Genomic DNA, 20,630 nt, shown 5'->3' on the forward strand with positions numbered 1-20,630 from the left:
TGTCGCGAGAAAACTTGATTGAAAACAGTTCAAGATGACATTGATGGAAAGTTGAAAAAAAAACGGTCATATGTAATAATTGACCAGATGATGTAAGATAAATCGAACATATATGAGATGTGTATGCAGTTTTAGGATTTTAGTCGGCATATATACCAATGTAGCAAATGTTTATTGTCAATTAGGAATATCGGTCATTAAGTTATTTTCCAGTCATTTTCTAGACGTACTTCTGTGCAAAGCAGTGATCATATTAAAGCCATTTAAGACGCAGTTAATTTACAAAGAGCAATCGAAAATACCTTACATCATTAGATAGATATTTAAAAAAAAAGTAATGTAAAAAAAACTAGTGATAATAGACGTGTGATCATTCGGGAGATATCTATCGAATTCATGATCAACTTCATAATACAATAGTACATGATGCTTGGGACTGCTCGAGAGTAAATCAAAATTATGTATGTTGGAACCAGATTAGAAAATTGTTGTCACTCCACAGATGAGTATGGTTCTTTAACTAGTCGTGATTACCCGAAAAACAAACAAAACAATGATGGCGATGGTATTCTGCGATTATAAAGAGATAATTACTGTGGATTGCCTTCCTGAAGTGGCTACGCAAATACAATTCCAAACTGCTTAGTATTTCATTACGACAAACTTCCATTAAAGAGTGATCAACTAAGCTGCACCCTCGATTCATATTGCACCACCATAATGCCAGACCGCAAACCACTCGTCAAACAAGTTAAGTTTCGGCAGATGTGCAATGGAAATTACTACCGGACACTGGGAAAACATTCTCAACGAAGTGAAAAAAACGATAAATGAGTAGAAACAAGATAAAAATACAGGCAAATTCTTAGAAATTGTAAACATCTCTCGTACCTTACATATAATATAATATATATATTCGTCACTTTTTTCAGAAAACAGAAAAAAATTACGCTTCTAAAATGTGCTTGTTTTTTAAATTAGTCTGTCGCTGATTGCAGTCAAATAAACACATCGCTGTTGGTTTTATTTTAAACTAATGTCAAGGCTAAATATCGAAGAAACACATTTGTTATTTTATGCTCCTTTTGTGTGACCAATAAGTCAAACAAAAAAAAAAGAAAATGTTAAATTCAGTTTAAAAAAGTGGTGGTTCAAAAACAATAAATTATCGGTAGAACTTTGCTGTCCATCATCGATAATTCAAGACCATTTAAAAAATTGGATTCTGTACGAAGTTTCACCATCGAATTCATCGCTACTATTTTAGCCATGAAAACGATCCATTTTGGAGAATAATTGTTACTAATGATGACAAGTTGGTCTTGTACAACAATCTGAAGAAAAAAACAGTGGCTTTCCAAAACAAGACCCTTAAAATGTCATTATTTGTGTTTCTTGGTATATTCTATGAGTAATTCATTATGCATTATTAAGACATGACCATTACAACATACGTGTATTGGTTCTAATTAGTAAGACTAAAGAGGAGATGATTAAAAGGCGATCAGTTTTTGATGAAAATGCAAGGAATGGAATTTTAAGTTTTTCAATATTCGCCATATTTACATAAAATTGCACATATTGAAAACTTGCTTCGTAATAAATGTCAACAGCAATTAAAATGTTCGAATTCACATAGACATATTATTTAATAAAAAAAAACATCAATTTAATAGGAGAGGAATTGAATTGAATAACTACCGATAAGAGACATATTTTGAGCAATTGAGCTAAAATGTATTATACATATATGCGAATTAGTTTTTGGAGATGCTAATATCGTATAATATGCAAATTGATGTTAAAATTATAAATTTTAGAGAAAATTACGTTTTTTTAGAAATCCTCTCAAAAATATAAGTAATAATTTGTCTTATCTCATTTAGAGATTTTGTCTAAAATGTTTTCATGAGAAATGACGTTTTTTATTTGAAGCTCACTTCGATTTTGTGAGCAAAAATTTTTTTTTTCAAAATGCTAAGATGCGAAAATTGGAAAAAATAGATGCTCAAAATACGTGGCTCTGGCTTAATATATTCAGCAGAATACTATTGTGGATTTATTTTATCGAAATATGTTTTTTCGGTTTAGCTGATTTAATTTTGGTTTGGAAATCTGATTCACATATTTTATTTAAATTTGTATTTACTCAACCTTCAACCCTTTATTTCCATATATAAAAGGTTAAATCAATTCTTTTCAATTATGTACTAATATTTATAGAATATTTTTAAAATACATATTTAAAAAAAATAAAAATACGATAAAATATCAAGTATTTCACAATACAAAAAGATGAGTATATATATATAATAATTCAAACACGTAAAAAATGAGTGAACATCTCTCAAGCAATTTGGAAACCTGTTGTTTGAAGACATACATATTAAATCCGATTATTGAATGATGCTCAAATCTATTATTAAAAGTTTTTAAATAGTCGTGTTCTATATCCTAATCAACTTTATATAAAAATACATTGAATTTAAAACATTACAACTAAAGACAACATACAAAATAATAATAAATTTGTAATTGCCGAAATACTCATATTTCCAAGTTATTATGGACTTTTTCAATGACTGATATTGAATTTTAAATCAATAAGAATAATGTTTGATTTTAGGTTTGGTTCACATAAACAGCAACTAAATCAGTCTTTTCAGCTGCAGAAATAATTCAAATGAAACTTCATATTTCTTTAAAGTTTAAGACATGTAATGCTAAATTAATTTAAAACATAAAATATATAAATTAAGCATAACGTTCAGATCGCGAGCAGATGGATAATTCATAATATAAGTAGTCCGTGAGTGGATTTTAGGATGAGTATATTCGCTTGGTCCGCGACAATATTAGAGGTCTATAAGTATGAGTCTTTCTCGATGTGAACCATAAATTACAATTTCATTGTAATGAAAAATAGTTGATTTCATATGTCTGATGATGAGACAAATTTTACGAGTCTACGAGTTTTTTTAATCTCACCGTTGTAACTTGACAAGTAGCTATCCGTTAAATTCGTATAATTATTCGCAACACTTATATCCTAAGCAAACAACATGAAAATGGATTTATTGGTCTTATTGATAAAAATATGTGTCAATGTTCTAGAATCTAGATAGTAGCAATATTATAAACAACTGTATTAAATATGCACATGTAAATGAAATATAATATACACTAGTTGATTGAACATGTCGTAAAAGTATAAAGATAAGAACTTCGCAGTTGTTTTTAACGACAGTATTAAAAAGCTATAAAATTCAAATGGAACAAGTTTGAACAAAGAGAAAGACTCGAGTAAGTATCTTTCCATCAATTGTGCCACTTCTCGCAGGGTGTAGCCGTAAAGGATTCAACTTTAGATTATGTACGTTAACAATATATTTTAAGGGGTTTCAAATAGGGTAACTTTGGGCCGTCGACCCACCCGCCCTTGTACGACGCAGTCACACTACCATTATGATTTGATGACTGAATTTCACCGGTAAGGACGCAGGAAATCAATTGAGGTCGCCGGGTCAGGCGCTCTCGCAGAGGTCAAAAACGCTTATATGCCACTATCAAAACCGGTAGGAAGTCGAACGATCAATCAGCAGATGGTATGCGAGCGATTTTGTTCGACGATTCCAAGAAGGTGAACGGCGGCTATGACCTGATGACGCAGAGATACTTACAGAAAGTGGATTTGTCCGAATCTGTCTACGTCACGATTGATCACGTTGATTGATAAAATCCGTTTGATTAGGTCACGCAGACGCGGAAAACCGCTAATCGTTGACTAGGTCAGCGTTTCTCAGTCTTTTGTATTACTAACGATTGTGCTAACACGTGCAAAATAAAATAAAAGGTCAACCGCATGCGACGTTTCTAGATAGAATGTAAATGAAATCAAAATTACAGGAATTGTAACCGCGATAAAAAAAATTGTTATTTGTACGATAGTGGAGTAACGTCTGAAGGGGATGCAGCCACATAAATCAACTAAAACATTATTCAAATTAAATAGAGCAATGAGGTGATCATTGAAGGGATGAGAAGATTGTATGTTTGATTAAGTACGATATTAATATATTAAACATTGTAGATCAAGTTAATACAAATGAAATAACAATATAAAGAAAGAAAACGGACGATAAAAGTACTTTTGTAAGAAATGTTTTTTTTTACAAAATAGCGTATCAGTAGAAAACCAGGGTCAGTGGACTGTATTTGATTTTTACCTTTTTACGCCTTAAAATAGTGTTTATTGTATGCTATGCTATTTTTTTAAATTATGTAAATAAATACTAAGCGTAAAATTTTTAAATATGTAATATTCAATCGGCTGCGCAGTGAGAAATTTTATGATATTTTAATGATCAATTAATATTTTCTTATTAGTATATTATGTAATTTTTAGAGCAGCACGAAATATTGGAATAAATATTTAAAGAAATATAATATATAGTAAAGAAAATTTTTTTAAAAACTATGTGAATTCATAAAATACAATATAATAAATAAGCACTGCCACCGTCGCAGTTTCTTAAAAAAAATATTCGGCCCATATCGATCTCTAGCTCAGGCTTTTCAAGGTTCGCCCATGTTTTTTTTTGGTATTATGATTTGGTTGTGGTGGGCCGCACAAAATTGGCTGTTGGCGTTAGTAGGGAACGTTACTGAAAAGGTAATTTTGATTCTGATCTTGAGGCAGTTTTCTTTGTGCACTCAAATAAATATTGAATTAGTTAGTTCAAGTCGAGTAGAGCTCTGTGGTACACATCTGTAATAGTGCGAGCCACAATACAGTGCAACGCAACTATAATATTATATGATTTGAAAGGTGTTTTTCTACATTTGTTTGTATTCATGGTTTCGAACACAATAGAAACCATTACTCGATAGAATGAAAGTGAACCTTGCAAATACATCAAACAAGAAAACGGTTGTCTTTTACATTTGTTAGCAATTGAACTTTCTAAAGAACGTCAAATTGCGAAAAAATCTACGTTTTCACCAAAAGTAAACAAAAATATTAGCGTGCAATGCAAAGCACTATAAACTGCGAATATTTATCTTAAAAATTATCGTACAAATAAACTTCAGCGAAAAAAAAAATCGTCACGAAGATAAAAGTCTTCAATTTACAAAACATGCAATTGTACCTATGTAGTATACATCTATCCGCGTGCGAAATCGCACATAATATTTAATGTTGACACATCTCGAACGTACATACTCAGATAGCTACACACGTCATTTTTTATTCTTATTCTATGAGCATGATTTAAATCATATATTATACGATTGGTGAGAGAAAGTGTGGAACTGGCAAGCTTCGACGACCGACTTAAAAAGCATGCATATACATATAAAAAGCGTTTAAAATCATGGTCGGATTAGCGTGTGGTTTAAATGTGGGTCGAAGGTTTTAAAAAGGCCAAACACCATGTTAACGTAAATCTTCGCTAACAAGAGAAAAATCGTCAGATTACGATAATGTGTCAGCAAACTGAAGACGTGCGTGTTGGCATTGCAAACATCAGGTCGGAAAGTGCACTGTCGAGGACGTGGCGTTGGCGTCGTAGACGAAACAAGTTAATTAAACTCGAGATTTTTAGATTCAATCTAGCAGATACAAAGAGGGAAAAAATGCATTTACATGGAAATATATTCATTTTATAATTTGGTGTTACTAAAAAATATGACCTCGTAAACATAAAGTTGACACCGTTTTGGTTAAAATAAATTTGTGTAAGGAAAAAACAGGTTTTAATTAAAAAAAAATTTAAGGTAAAATTATTAGGTATATAGATAGTATTATTATTAAACCTGCATTCGTATCAACAAGATAAGAACGTATAACAATTTTGCCACAAAGATAAGGTAACAAGATTTATATTATATTTTATTATACATGTCTATATCAGTTGTTTTGATAAACTCATTTTTATTATCTATTTTATGATACATTTTAATAGTTACTCAATGTTAATGTTTTATAATATTGAACTTTACTTATTTATTAATGACTCGTTTTATGTGATGTTATTTGTTTTATTTTACATAGTATTAAGTGTAACAAAAATTGATTTAGTTTTCAGAAAGATCAGTAATTTCAAACATTCACCAGATATTTACATATAAATCTAACAAAAAGTATTATTGTGTAACCTAACACGAAATAATGCATATACACATATAGGCGTAACATTTAACCAAAAATATATTAACGACTAAAACCAGCGATTTATAGTGCACTATATAAACAAAAACACAATTTATTTATATACATATTATAACAAACTTTTAAATTATGTTATATTTAGTACCCAAAACCCAAATATGTATTAGGGATAGCGAAAAGTATTTTAGTTTTTTTTTTTATTAAAATAAAAACCAATTAAGGGAAAAAAATTGTAGTAATATCACTTTTTATTATACTGCCATTTAATAAAAAAAAATCTTGATTTAAAAAATTCTGGTTGTTTTTAGAAAAAAATGTGACAGAAATAAGTGGGTCAAAGTAGAACCTCCCAAATGGGCATTCTGGTTTCTCGATGTTTTTTCATTTCTCGAGAAATGAGAATTCTTAGTTTTCTCGAGAATTCTCGCAAAAATTTTGATAAATATGAAAATATATGTATATGGTGTATTATTTTTGATAACTTTATATTATTGATGAACAGATATTTGGATAACATTTTAAGAAAAACACCCTTTAATAGGATGATGATTTGTTACAATGGACCAGAACGGATTGATCTACTTCGATTGATTAAAGTGCGTCGAGTTACGAAGGAATTCTAGACTCCCGTGTTTATACCCAAATCGTAGAAAAATTGTCAGTAACAGTTGTTGCTACTTTACATTTTGCATATTTTTAATTTATTATTGAAAAAATGAAATTCAAGTTCATCGACAGGAACATTTTGTGGAAAGCTCCCATACATTTTTGAAATGTGCCGATTATTATCGTAGTTCCCAAATTATCACAACAAAGATAAGGCCGATAATAGTTGAGAAAATCGTAAAAAAATTTTTTGACATAGTTTCGAACTCTAATTACGGCCTCTAGAAAGCACGCATATTTTTAAACATCTGGCACGGATCCACCCTTTCCCATGCAGCGGTATAAAACATATACAGCGTTGTAAAAGGTTTAAAAACATTAATACAATTTTTTTTAAAAACTAAAAACTATTAATTTGGCATTTTTACGATAAGAAACACTACTATAAACCAAGCTCGGATTTTTGAAGTGTTGTAGTAGTTTAACATGTTGAAGAATAACGGCCATCTGTTAACAGTTTCTGATTAAATTCTAATGCAAGCGATCCAGTTGTTCACAGGAGAGATCAGAATTAACAATTTCCCCGAGTTTGACGTATCATAATAAAGTATTCCTTTATAATCATATTAAACATAGTGTAATATTTTAGGAGACACTAGTGTTTTGATTTCTGATGTGACAACTATTGTTTATTAGGTTTAATGTAGTCAAAAAGTATTAATTTTTCGATGTGATAATATATTTTAAAAAAGATTCAGCGAAAACCCTTATTTTGAGTGTAATACACAGATTATCAGAATTATTTCAGTAAGATCTGCAATAACCAAACAACTTCTTTCAAGATCCAATTTTTTTAAATGTTTTTGTTCTGTTGAACAGAGGAACTATTAATTAGACAATATTTTAATTGCTAATTCTAGATTGAAGGCCAAAACTAAAATTTCGGAATCCCTATTATATCAATTATAAAGTAATTAATAACAATAATAATAAAATCAATTCTCATTTATCTCATTTTTGCAGCAAAAATAATGTTATAGTGTGTAAGAATTTTGGCATTGCGTAGTGAGGGTTTTTCCAATATGTTTTAAATAAATAAATAATTTAAAATAATAATAAAAAGTCTTCAGCGCGAAAAAGCATTGAATATTTAATTTATAAATAAGGCTTGTATATCGCATATTTTGCGTAACATATGTACGTTATTCTATGGGAGATAAAATAACAACATCTGGAAATACTACCTAAGTACTTCGTTTTGATAAATATTCTTATATAATATAGATCCAAAATAAAAATAAAAAAGGCAATTTAGATTAGAAAAGTAGGTATGTACCTATAAACAGCATATTACAGAACACAAACACGTAAGAATGTTAGATTATCAAAATTGTTTATTTATTGTTTTCCAGTAATATATTATGTCGACATTTAATAATGGTTTCCTATAAATAATTATTTTATATAAATAACATTTAAAGGTCAAGATCAAAGTAATAACATGTTATATAATATTTCATTAAATGGAAAACTACGAAAATTAATAAAATATTATAAACATTTATAATTTTATCAGTGAATACGATAGAAAAAGGACCTACGAGACTGATACGATTTTTTTTAACCAACCGCTCTAAATTCCAATGCATTGGAACGATAAATAGTGCAATTTTTATAGTCCACTCGTAGGTAAAACGGATACATTATAAATAAGATTTTAAGTAAATAACCAGAATCTTAGCTATAAATTTTGAATGTATCTTATCTATAAAAGATTGGTATTAGTAATTATAATTGTTATTTAATTATAATTCCGATCGATCACCTTAGATTAAGTTTTCATAAAACTAGTTTCGATTATTATCGATGTGATTTTCTAGTCTATTAAATACTATATAATAAATTTAAATACGCTATAATTAGGCAATTAAAAAAATATGAACCTTTCTCAACTTCCTGATGAGATTGCGATGCCTCCTCAGCAGACTCTTGCCGCAGTATCTCAGCGATTTACCGCAGTACCTCAGGGTTCTCAACCACCCGCCGGGCGGTCCTAGTGGCAACATTTCCGAGTAGGGCGAAACCAGCTGCCACATCTCTGTCCACAAGTGACAACTTTCCATAGCCCTAGCCAGAGCCCATAGTTCAGCCGCCGCCGCCCGCAGCACTGACACAGTTACTATTTTTTATGATTATTTAATTATAACCGTTGCTCTATTGTTATTATTGAGTCACCGAATCGCACGTTATGTCAGAGGCGCGCGAAAAATGCAACGGATCCGGTTGTGAAGACCCAGATAAGACGCTCTGAAAATCACACACTATAATACATAAATGTATACATTGTATGAACAACGTTATGCTTTATACGGACTTAATGATAGTCTATAAAAATCTAAATCTTTAGATCGAAAGCGAGGACGACTGGTCGGGGACGGCGCTGAGAGTCGACTGGCGAGCCGGCCGACTCGAACGTTTAACGTTAAGCGACCAAGTTTAACGTAAACAAAAAACGTATGCACGTGAAATTATATTTAAATATTATATATGCGAATCGTTACGAGTCGTTACTCCGCAATTTCGACAATCGGTATCGATAGACAGTTTAAATTGCACCCGGAACACTTCCCCATATATCCGGCCGGAAGGTGATTTTCCGGACCGATTTACTGTTTTACGTAACGTGAATTTGGGTAAACGCCTCCGTTACGGTAAGAAGATATCAATTCCTGCTACATATTATACCCATGGAAGATTGAATCGTTTCCGCATGAGATTATTAATACGATCGTTATGAAATACATGCAAAATCATCAAAATAGATACTACAATAAATGATACAGCTATATCATTAATTTTCACTTTAAGAAAAATTCTATTTAATTGTATTTTTATTATAGATTATAATACACAGTAAAAATTAAAAAAAGTTGTTTTACACTTAGCATTGGATACATATAGTCGCGTTGCCTTCACCATGATAATTATTGCACAAAGACAATAAATTGCTCGATGTATCAGGAATTGACTTGTAAGATAAACGCTTCTCTCAGTTGCATGCCTCAATGTCAAAAGCAGATCTTAAAAAGGCCTATATGTATTGGCGAATGAAAATATTAAATATGATCAAAAGATACAATATAACTGGGATTAATATAATCCCTATGTGTCATAATCTATAAAATACAATATTATACCAAATGCTTATATTGTCATTTGTGGTTTTCCACTTACACGCCATTATGAATAGATAAAATTATCAGTTATTAAAAAATAAATATTAGCTCACGCATTAAGGAAAAATAACAAGAAAAGCTATTATAAAATGGTGCTTGTATATATTTATAAAATTCTTAGATAATAAACACAGTGATTGGTATTTGCTGTATTTAAAACGAAAACCCTTATCAATAACTATTGCAAAAATATGAGTTATTTAGTCCTTTCTATATAAAATCAACGGTTGTGTTTAATTATATTTAGCTTTGCAAGAAAATTCATATGAAATTAGTCACATAAGGAAATCGCTTATTTGGTAATTTAAAGTGCACATTATACATTACCCGCACACCATTGAGCGGGTAATTTTATTTTGATTGGTTAGTTAGGCGGTTCCTTGAAACAAGCAATAGCGAATAATGGTAATTATTTTTAATAATTATATATTATATATATAATTAAGTAAAAATCACACATGACATTTAGATTCTGCTCAATTAAATACAGATGAACCTGAACTGAACGTTACACAATCATCTAAATTTGAGTGGTTAAATCGAAAGTTTTCGAACGGTCGTTCGTCTAGGTTCACTTTCGCGAACGGAACCTGTTTCACGCATATTTTTTGCCATTATAAAAAAATAATCAATATAGTAAGAAGGAAAAAAAACAATGATTGGACATTTCTTCTTATATTTTTTTTAATTCAGCTCGACAAGTCATTAACCAGACACATAGAAAAACAATGACATATCGCGGTTTTTGCACGGAAAACGGTTTTCTAGTTACAAAACCGCAATTTACACCAAATCGAGGCATTGTATTTTTCACTCGTTCTAGACCGTTATGTAATTAACTAATAAGATTTTTTTGCTAGTCACGATCTGTTAGTTGCACCGCTTAACCGCGACTTTTCGACACACAAACGTCACCGTCGTGATTTCTAAAATGCAGACAAGGCACGCCACAATTTATCACTTTTCGAGGATCGAGAGATACACGAAACGAGTTTCGTTGGTGGAATAGAAAGCGCCACGGGACGAATCATTATTTTCACTCCCTTTTTTCTTGGCACACGGCGAGAAGAAAAGGTGTTCGAAAGCATCGTAAAAGAGCCGATGACGAAACGTTATCTAACTTGGAGACTGCTGGTAATTTTCACCGAGTGTGGGTTTTGTTTTGAGATGTGCACATGCACCGCGCCCACTAGTTTTCTAAATTAGCGGTTTTGATAGATAGCTAGTAAGACAAAGAGCATCTTTAAATAATAATTAAGGAGAGAAGTGTAAATTAGTTAACTTCACTTTTGTCACCATTCCACATACCCATTGTCGCATATGTGATTTTACCATTTATTACGAACATTTAAAACAGGTGTATTCAGATCAACTATAAACAAAATTCTATGCGAAGAAAACAGAAGATAAACTAAAAGTAACCACACATTTATTTTATCCTTCCTGTAAAATTGACAACACTTATGTAGTTAGCCAATTTATACTTAAGGCTATCGATATTTTTCTTGTGTTAAAATTATTCCTCATTGATGAGTATAAAAAAGTCACGGACAGTCATTTCCTCATTGCCGAATATAAAAGTCACGGACATCTATTAAATATGTATATCGATGGCCTTCAAGTGTTTATTGGCTAATTCTACTTTTAGGTAAAATGCGATATTGCACATTGTTCCTATAATTCCGATAATATGCACGTAAAATTCATTGCTACTGAAAAACAACACTGCAAAATGTAATACATAGTAATAAATCAAGAAGATCTTAAAATCCTCTGAAGTTGAGTTATTTTGCATCGATATATACTATATGTCGATGACTTAAAGTTTAAATTTGCTAACTCCACTTTTGGGTGAAAATGACAACAATGTTATCTTGTACATTCAATCGAAATACACATGCTCAAAAAATTGCAATCTCCAAAATCTCCATTTAAACACTACAAACATTAAACAACAAATTTGAGACATTGTTTTTTTTTCCTATTTTCAAGTTGTCTATTTAGTTCTTTATTTCCCCTATAAAGTTGTAAGTATGGTGTTATCAATTTTACACCTTAAGCCGTATATTGAAAAAATATAATGTTTATAATCAATGTCAGACATGTTCGATTATATAGATTTTTTACTATATATTAATTAATGTAGAGCAAATAAGCATACAAACAATAGTGTTTCATAAGCATATAAAAAATCAAAAAGTAAACATGTTCTTTTAATAAAAAAATTTTCAATTTGCACATTACTAATAATTCACGCGTGTTACAACAATTGTTATATCAAAACAAATAAATAAATAAAAAACCGAGATAAGTAGTTGTTTCATTATGTAGTTTATTTCATGACATTATCTTCCTAATTGAATTTTGTAATTATAAATTGCTAGGAGGGTACTGTGAGGGCCTATTTATTCATTATGGATAATACTAAGCGCACATTCAACATCACAACACATTCATTTGGCGGATCTCGACGGGAAGACTATGACCGGCGGGGCCTCGTTCGCCGATCTCTCACATCATCCATCTATAACACCTAACTGAATTGAACACGTCATCATACGTCCAACAAAGATTGTTTACTTTTCTGGCTTTATCCAATGAAACACGTCTATATAGTAAAGTTTTCGTTCTCAAACATGTACACAAGTAACCATAAAACTAAGATATAATCCAAATAAAAATCCTATTATATTACTAAACTTTATAATTTATCATTCATATTTATCAAACAATAAATAAATATATAAAAACAATAATCAGCTTTTTTTATTGCATTTTACTCAAAAGTAAGAAGAGTGATGTTATATTTTATAACGTATGATGTCTGATTCAATATCTTTATATAAAAATATGATTTATAATTATAATTATTAAAACTTTTGTGTTGACATTTATGAACCATTTCCGTAAGTAATGTGTGATAATAGTTAAAGGGCAAGTTCAAATCTAAAATAATATATTATATAGTAGATAATATTTTATTTTATATTGATGTAAACAGAAAATAATGAAGATGACGCAAATATCTTCAGGTATGCGTCGCCCGTGTTTTTAACTTATTATTTATATTATTTTTATGTCATGGCATCAAAAATTTAAAATTTAATAAATTAATACATATATATCTTTATTTATTTATTGTAAATTTTCTGTTTGAAATATGTCAGGTTTGACCAATGCACAACATTAGATTAAAATTAGAGTCATTTATTAGTGACACATATTTGTACTAATGATGAACTATTATTATAGCTTACAATTCTCGCTTTATTTTATTTTTAATTATTCATCAGTGAGATTAGAAAAATTTAGAAAACATAACCTGTAAAAATCGATATTATAATTATATAATATTCACTAATTATTATCTCACAGACAATTTTAAAACACTAAGGTCCGTGTGGGATTAGAACCTAGGTCTTTCAGGTATTAGTCATCGACTGATACCACTGTTGGTAAATATAAATAAATGGTAGGAACAAAATGATAGTATTAAGCAAGTGCTATTAGCCAATTTATACTTAAGCGCATCTATATGTATATGTGTATGTCGTTTTATTTCAAGTAATATAAACAAACAATAAGCATCCATAAAATTATAAAATACAACAGAAGTAAAAGAATAAATATTCATTGTATTTTACCACTTACACAATCCTACCAACGACATACATACTATGTTATTAAAATCATCGCCGCATTATTAAGATACACAATAATTGTTAACTATAATTATTTATAATTAAAAGCGATAAATTATGTTATAGCTAAATAGATTCATTATATAGCTTGAATTGAATTAGCAATCATTCTAAATATCAATAAATACGGCAATTACGTCAAAATCGTGTTCGGCTTATATAACAAGTCTTGAGCGCATTGTATTCGGAGCATTTACCTCACGGATACGTTTCGCAAAATATCGAAGACAAGTCTTTCAGCCTACGTTTATGCAACGTTCTTAAAAGACGCTTCGAAAACACTTTTTTTACGAAACTATACTGCCGTTTGTTCTAGAGTTTTGTAATTTTGTCATAATTTCGTAAAAATACGCGAATCGGCATACGACCTCGATCGGTCGATGAGTAGTAAGATAAATCGTACGATTCGATACTGTTATCTGTCACCATCATCATCATCACAAGAAACGTACACAATGGCGGTGTCTTGAAAAAAGAGCACGAACTAGATTAGAAATACTTTTAAAATCTATTATACCGAACATCGAGTCAATCTTGATATAGTTTAAAACGTGTTGCCGAGGAATCTATTGCAGCATTATATTCAATCATTTTTTAGTATGGTACTACATAAACTGGTTATAAACGCTATAAAATTAAGATTCTAAGAAATGATTTTAGATTTTTGATATACCTATAGCTCGTAAAAAACCTTAATTTTTCTCACACGATTGCGACATGACTAACGTAATATATTATGAAAAACATATCAACAAGTATTAAAGATCACTGGCACCAGTCGAAAAGTTGTGGGTTAAAAACGATTTATTTTAAATGTAATAAGGTCTGGGAGATTCATATCTATATAATTATTATATTATATACTATTTATACAAGATGTTGTATTACTATCGCGTCTGCTCTAGCGGTTATAACATTTACACGACACCTATTTATGTATATTACGAATCATGATAAAAATAAACGCTAAACTAAAACACGTTGTTTTTTTAATTTATCCCTTTTTTATTACACTACAGATATATACAATTTAATGAATGTTTTTATATACGTATGTATGTACATATGTATACTATACAATATTTATTTATTCATAATAAATTTTAATTAGCAACATGACAGACGTTAGCCCAATGTGTTACAACGGGATAGATATAATCAACTGTTACTAACTAAATAGTGAGACACCATACTTTAATCAAAGTAAGTAAATCTGTTTAATTTATTTGTATTTATTAAAAACTATTATTACAGCATACAATCAAGATATGTTATAGATTTTATTTTTTAATTATTCATCACGACATTAATCTGTGAGATTGGGAAAATCTAGGGAAACCTAATATGTGATCTCCCAGATACAATAGACATAAAAATACTATGGTTCATTTGGGATTCAAACCCATTCAGGTATTAGTCACCGATATATATCACTAATCTACCGCGGTGGTATACATCAGGTTGTGCCTTGAGTCTTTGCGTTTTTTAATCAATTATATATTCTCCATATTTTTTACAATTATTCTCCATGTGTTAATCAATTTTTTTACACCCGATCAGTAAAATAATACATTTGTGGAAGCAATATTTTTTAATACGTTTTTATAAGTTACTCTTTTCCACCTAAAAATGATTGCAGGGGAAGAAGGTGCCAAGAAAAAATATGTTTATCGTCTACTCTGGATACTGGCGAGCGATCTTTTGGTGTAAAATTATCCTTCTTTGATTCATAAGAGCAGGTATTTTTATAGCCAGAGTTGCTTTTAAGCGAATTAGCTGATTAACACACTGTCTGTCGTAATTGTCTGCCCAGAATATAATAATTATTCACGAATTATTCCCTTCATATCCCACCAAATACATAACATTATCATATTGGGGTGTAATCCTGTTGGGTTGATTGGCGTTCAACCACTGCCTTTTTATCACGTTTTAACGTAAATGATCCACTTCTCATTTTTAGCAACAACACGAATCAAAAATAAATCTTTCTTTTTTAGAATCATTAATGATTGGCATATAGATATGGTGCGCGAGGTTTTCCTAATTTGTGAAGTATCAATATTTCGTAATGTGTATTAATTACAGAACGATTTTTTTTGAACCACATTTAATGGCATCCTTGTCCATTACATCACATATGTTTTAAACTGATATTATCACATTATTATCGAATCAAAACTCTTAAACCCAATTGATTTAGGGTTAAAAATATCGAAACAAAAAATATCCCGTTATTAAATAGTATAACTGATACGACCACTATTAACGAACACTAAAAGTATACTAAAATTATTATTATTTTACAAAAAGCATTTTTGCAAATGTAAGAAAAAAATGCAAAGACTTATAAAACAACCTGATATATAATATAAATATATAGTCTTTGATCGATTTAAATCAAAGATGCATAATTTTGATAGACCCTGCTAAAACAGTGATGAGAGTTAATTCCAGTAGAAAAAAACACGAAAACTACGTGTACAATATTCTGCTTGCTCATTTTTACTGGATTTATTTCGCGTGTAACTTTTATCCCCGAATCACTCAAATAATGTGTAATCTCCCAGATTTTCTTCAACAAGCATACGGCTGATTTAAATTAAAAGCCACCAGTATATATTTTCCTCAGATGCACTTTAGGAACCTTAAAAAAATAGTCTAGATCAAATTTTGCATGCATTGATTTTTCAGGGGCTGATAAGCAAAACAATGGCAACACTAATAATTTAAATGTCAGTAAAAACAATATATTATTTCTTTCCCAATCTATAATCCATTCTTCCCAGCGTATAAGGTAAAACGGGAAACCATTACGCTGTATTCTTATTCTCTGTATTCCATTCTCCTGCGCTTACAGTTATGTAACGGTTTAAGAAGTACCAGAATGAAAACAAATATAAAACAATTCTCAACTATTATTATATATAAATCTACCACATTTTAAATTAATTTTTAATATATTTGCAACACATGGGTCAAGTTATCGCGTTGTGTGTTGTTTTTAGTAATGAATATACATATGTAACTAACAATACACACGTATTTTACTAACGTGTGTTTTGGATTTTTTACAATCTTAATAATATTTTTTAATATAGGAAAAAATTCACGAATATTAGTGCTAATAATACTTATATTGTAGATGACATAAGAAACATTGCTCAAGAATTATTTTACATGTTTAATAAGGCCTAATTAATTAATTAATTCAAGATTGTAAATTAGTGCATTTCCTACATATAATAAATATTTAAAAAAAGGTAATCATGTTATATATATACATAGTATATACCTTAACACTTTTATTCTAAACCAAAAATATTACTCAATTATATGCATCGCCTACGTATATTTTTTATTATTAAATACACGTAGATTTTGTGATGTTTCATTTCGTATATAATAATGTTGTAAGCATTTTTTATTCTAAATGCATGTATAATAATTTTTTAAAGTAGTTTTATTTAAGTACAAAAAAATCGTGATTATGGCAGGAGTATCATTGCCGAAATATAGAATCTTAAGATCTCACCGCGACGAATCTCGGAATTTAAATAATATTTTTTATATAAATATGTGAAGCATTTTTAAGGGGAAGAGTGTTCCTAGACCGACATTTTTATTGTAAGATGTACATACATAGCTTAATTCATATTCTATAATATTCTCCGTTGATTTGTGATTTTGTAATAGGTTATTAGTGCTATAATACTTTACATTAAAATGAAACTTATCCTCATCAATATCGTTTATTTGACATTTGGAGGAAAATTCCAAATATCAAATAAACGTCAAGAAATATTATATTGTATGTTATATCAGTGTTTATCAATCAATTAACGCATTGACTTCGAAACAAGTATTAGGAATACCACAATCAACTAAAATGCAAGGCAATTTGGAAAGCATAAAATTTACATTCATGTCATATTTGCATACGCATTTTCTCATTACTAAGAATTTGAATTTCTAATGATTTAAAAAATTTGTCAAGCATTGTACAACCAATCGCAAACTACTAATTGGTGACGCTTTCATTGAATAGGACTCGAACTTGTTCAAGGCAAGTATCGTGCCCATCAAAGTAGAAACTGCAAGCAGGACCTTGCTGGCACACACGCTAAAGGAGTTTTGACATTGATAATTGAAGAAAAGGGTCGACCTTTAAAAGATTGAAGAGATTAAAAGCGCTAACAAAATACGATGCAATTTTCTCGTATCTACTGTCCGTACGTATAACAGACGACAACGTTGTACGCAATTAGCACGCGATTTCAAGACAATCATTCATACGCATTATCTATATAAACACTATTTATATAATATTTAACGTGTGCTGTGTTAATAGCGGTTAAACGAGTGCGCGGTCCGATTAATAATATTGAAAAAACCCACGTCTGGATTGAGTTCAGTGTAACGGTTAACCGTTGCGACTCATCGTTGTACTTATTTGTAAGTTTTTTTGTTGTATTTACAGTTCTAAATTGAACCGTGTGTTTGGTGGTTTAGACGGTTATTATTGAGTTTATTCACGGTTATTCAAAAATTCACTCGAAAAAAACACTGGTAAAATATAACTTTCGACGACCGACACGTCCGTCGCACTGAGACTCGGACCAGTCACTGACTGGACTCGTCTCGGTCGCTGGTTTCCTCGCACACACACGAGAGATCACGGTCCGTGGAAAATCTAGGTGGATTCTCTGTGTCACGCTTGTTATGCGGTCTTGAGGCCAATTCTTAGGCTGGATGAGGCAAAAAGTATATCGAATAACTAAAAAAGCTTAGGATTGAAAGCAACTGTAGTATAAAGATGTATTATAACAATAAAATATAAAAAAATTATATTATGTAAATTCGAAAGGCAATCAGTAAAAAGTATCCAATCATCAAGTTAATCTAAGTTAAATGTGAAAGTTGTAGTAGTAGAAATAAAAGTATATTGAACTGTTATTTCCTTGAATTCACTATCGTAATTAAAATCATTTGTAATGCAGATACATATTATCTAAATATATGAAGCCAGGAGTACAGTGGAGTGAATACGAGGTTATACGCCGTATACCCTATACAATATTGTCTCTTCTTAAATCTAAAAATTCTATATAAATTCTAATTCTACTCTGTACTAATTGTAAGACTACAGTACTGTCTGCATCTCTAAAGTCATATCTTGAACAGTCATTCTGATAATTGATCATATATGTACACACATCCCTCGGTTTACGCGGTTCACTTTAACGCGGTCAAGAATAATATATTTTTTAAAATATATATTTTTAGATATGGCAAGAAGTGGTTGCAAAAGATATTGTCATTACATCCAGAAATGATCTTTTCTCAAAATCATTGGGAGAAGAAGGGTTTGAAGACTTTAATATTTATGATATCGAAGAATTGTTTACTGATGAGGTAATAACCGAAGATGAATTAGTTAGGCAGATTTAAATATCTTAATCAGATCATGAAAGTGAAATTGAATCCCTAAGTGAATCTGTTCTTATTATTAACTGGAAAAAATAGAAATTTGGAAAAAAATTATCCAAATTTGGAACGTGCTCTTATTTTCCAAAGAGACCTGCGAAATACGTGTGCACAGTATGAAGAAATATACAAAGAATTTACGAAAAATAAAAAAACAATTAAAGATCACGGATTTTTTAATAAAAAGAACTACTCAATATAACATTAATATTTCCGATAATTACGGAATTGAACTGACCAGTTCTTCTAATGATGGTGAAAGCGATTTCGAACCAGTTATGAAGAAAATGGTTAAAATGTAAGAAGACAGCAGCGAAATTGAGGATGAATAAATTTTAGTTTTGTTCCAAGTTTTAAAAGTTATAATGTTTTATTGTTTCATAAAAAAAAATATTATATTAAAAATACTCATGATGTATTACATATACCTTACTACTATTTTGAAAATATAATTTTAAATAAATATTTTTTATAAAACGAACTGTATCTTTTTGCCCGGATTTTACGGAACGCATCTTCAAATTTAATATGAAATCAATGTCTTCATTAGCGCGGTTTTTTATATAATGGAACCTATCTTATGATTTTGTATGAGTTCCTTGCCTTTTTTACGCGGTTTCCATTTACGCGGGGTTTGCGAAAAACGTATCTACTGCATAAATCGGGGGATGGGTGTATAATGTCTTATAGAGTGATATAAGTTATGTGACATAACACACCACACATTAAATATATATAAAATGTAGAGCCTTACATATAAAAAATACATTTTCTGAAGCTACAACTTAAGACTCTAATCAAAAAACCCCTCCCACCTGTCATACGCCTTTTCACCCCTACTCTATATTGAGACCAATTCATTCCAATTTTTGCTTATTTATAAAACTAAAGTAGCCTCACTCCATGCAATAATTTGAATTTCAACTCTCAACGCAGACAATATTTCAAATATGGCATAAATTATTAGGCAACTTAATGATGTAATCTCACTTCGATTTGTGCATATAATATATATAACATAAAAACCTAGTATGTATATATTACTAGTAAATATTCATTTTTATCTTAAGAATACTTGAATAAATTTTCGTAAAAATGTATATGTAATACACATTTCTGCAAGGTACTGAGATGCATAGCATTCGGTACCTTTGTATTTTGTATCAAGGTAAATAATTTTGCTCCGAAACACGTCCGTGCGTTGTGTTCTTGCTTGATTATAACCCATATTTGCGAAACCAAACATACTGTTAAATTCACCATTAGGTGGATCGATCCGACAACAATCCGTTCCAATCGTACATCGATATTAATTTAATTCTTGTGTCCTATATTTACGTTCCAAATAAAGAAATTCATATAAAAGCGTTATGTATTGAATGAGAACGGTTATTTTCCAAGTAATGCGTATGAACATAATAATAAAGA

The 20,630-nt window shown here is 30.1% G+C and overlaps 1 protein-coding gene across 5 annotated transcripts in view; it reads right to left on the reverse strand.

Annotated features, from left to right (window-relative positions):
- The window catches only part of LOC148236014 (protein fem-1 homolog CG6966-like), an 89,440-nt gene that overhangs the window by 8,409 nt on the left and 60,401 nt on the right, over positions 1-20,630 (reverse strand). The window contains exon 4 of one of the 5 annotated variants that reach the window (XM_088184830.1): positions 8,722-9,085. The exons of the other annotated variants lie outside the window; for them this stretch is intronic. Coding sequence (XP_088040956.1) covers positions 8,722-8,901 — 180 coding nt within the window. The 5' untranslated portion in view covers positions 8,902-9,085. The remainder of the gene's footprint in view (positions 1-8,721; positions 9,086-20,630) is intronic. 5 annotated transcript variants of the gene reach the window in all.

This window comes from Plectrocnemia conspersa, unplaced genomic scaffold, assembly GCF_051122295.1.
Source record: "Plectrocnemia conspersa isolate PC_06_02 unplaced genomic scaffold, ASM5112229v1 ptg000004l, whole genome shotgun sequence".
NCBI classification, from domain to species: domain Eukaryota; kingdom Metazoa; phylum Arthropoda; class Insecta; order Trichoptera; family Polycentropodidae; genus Plectrocnemia; species Plectrocnemia conspersa.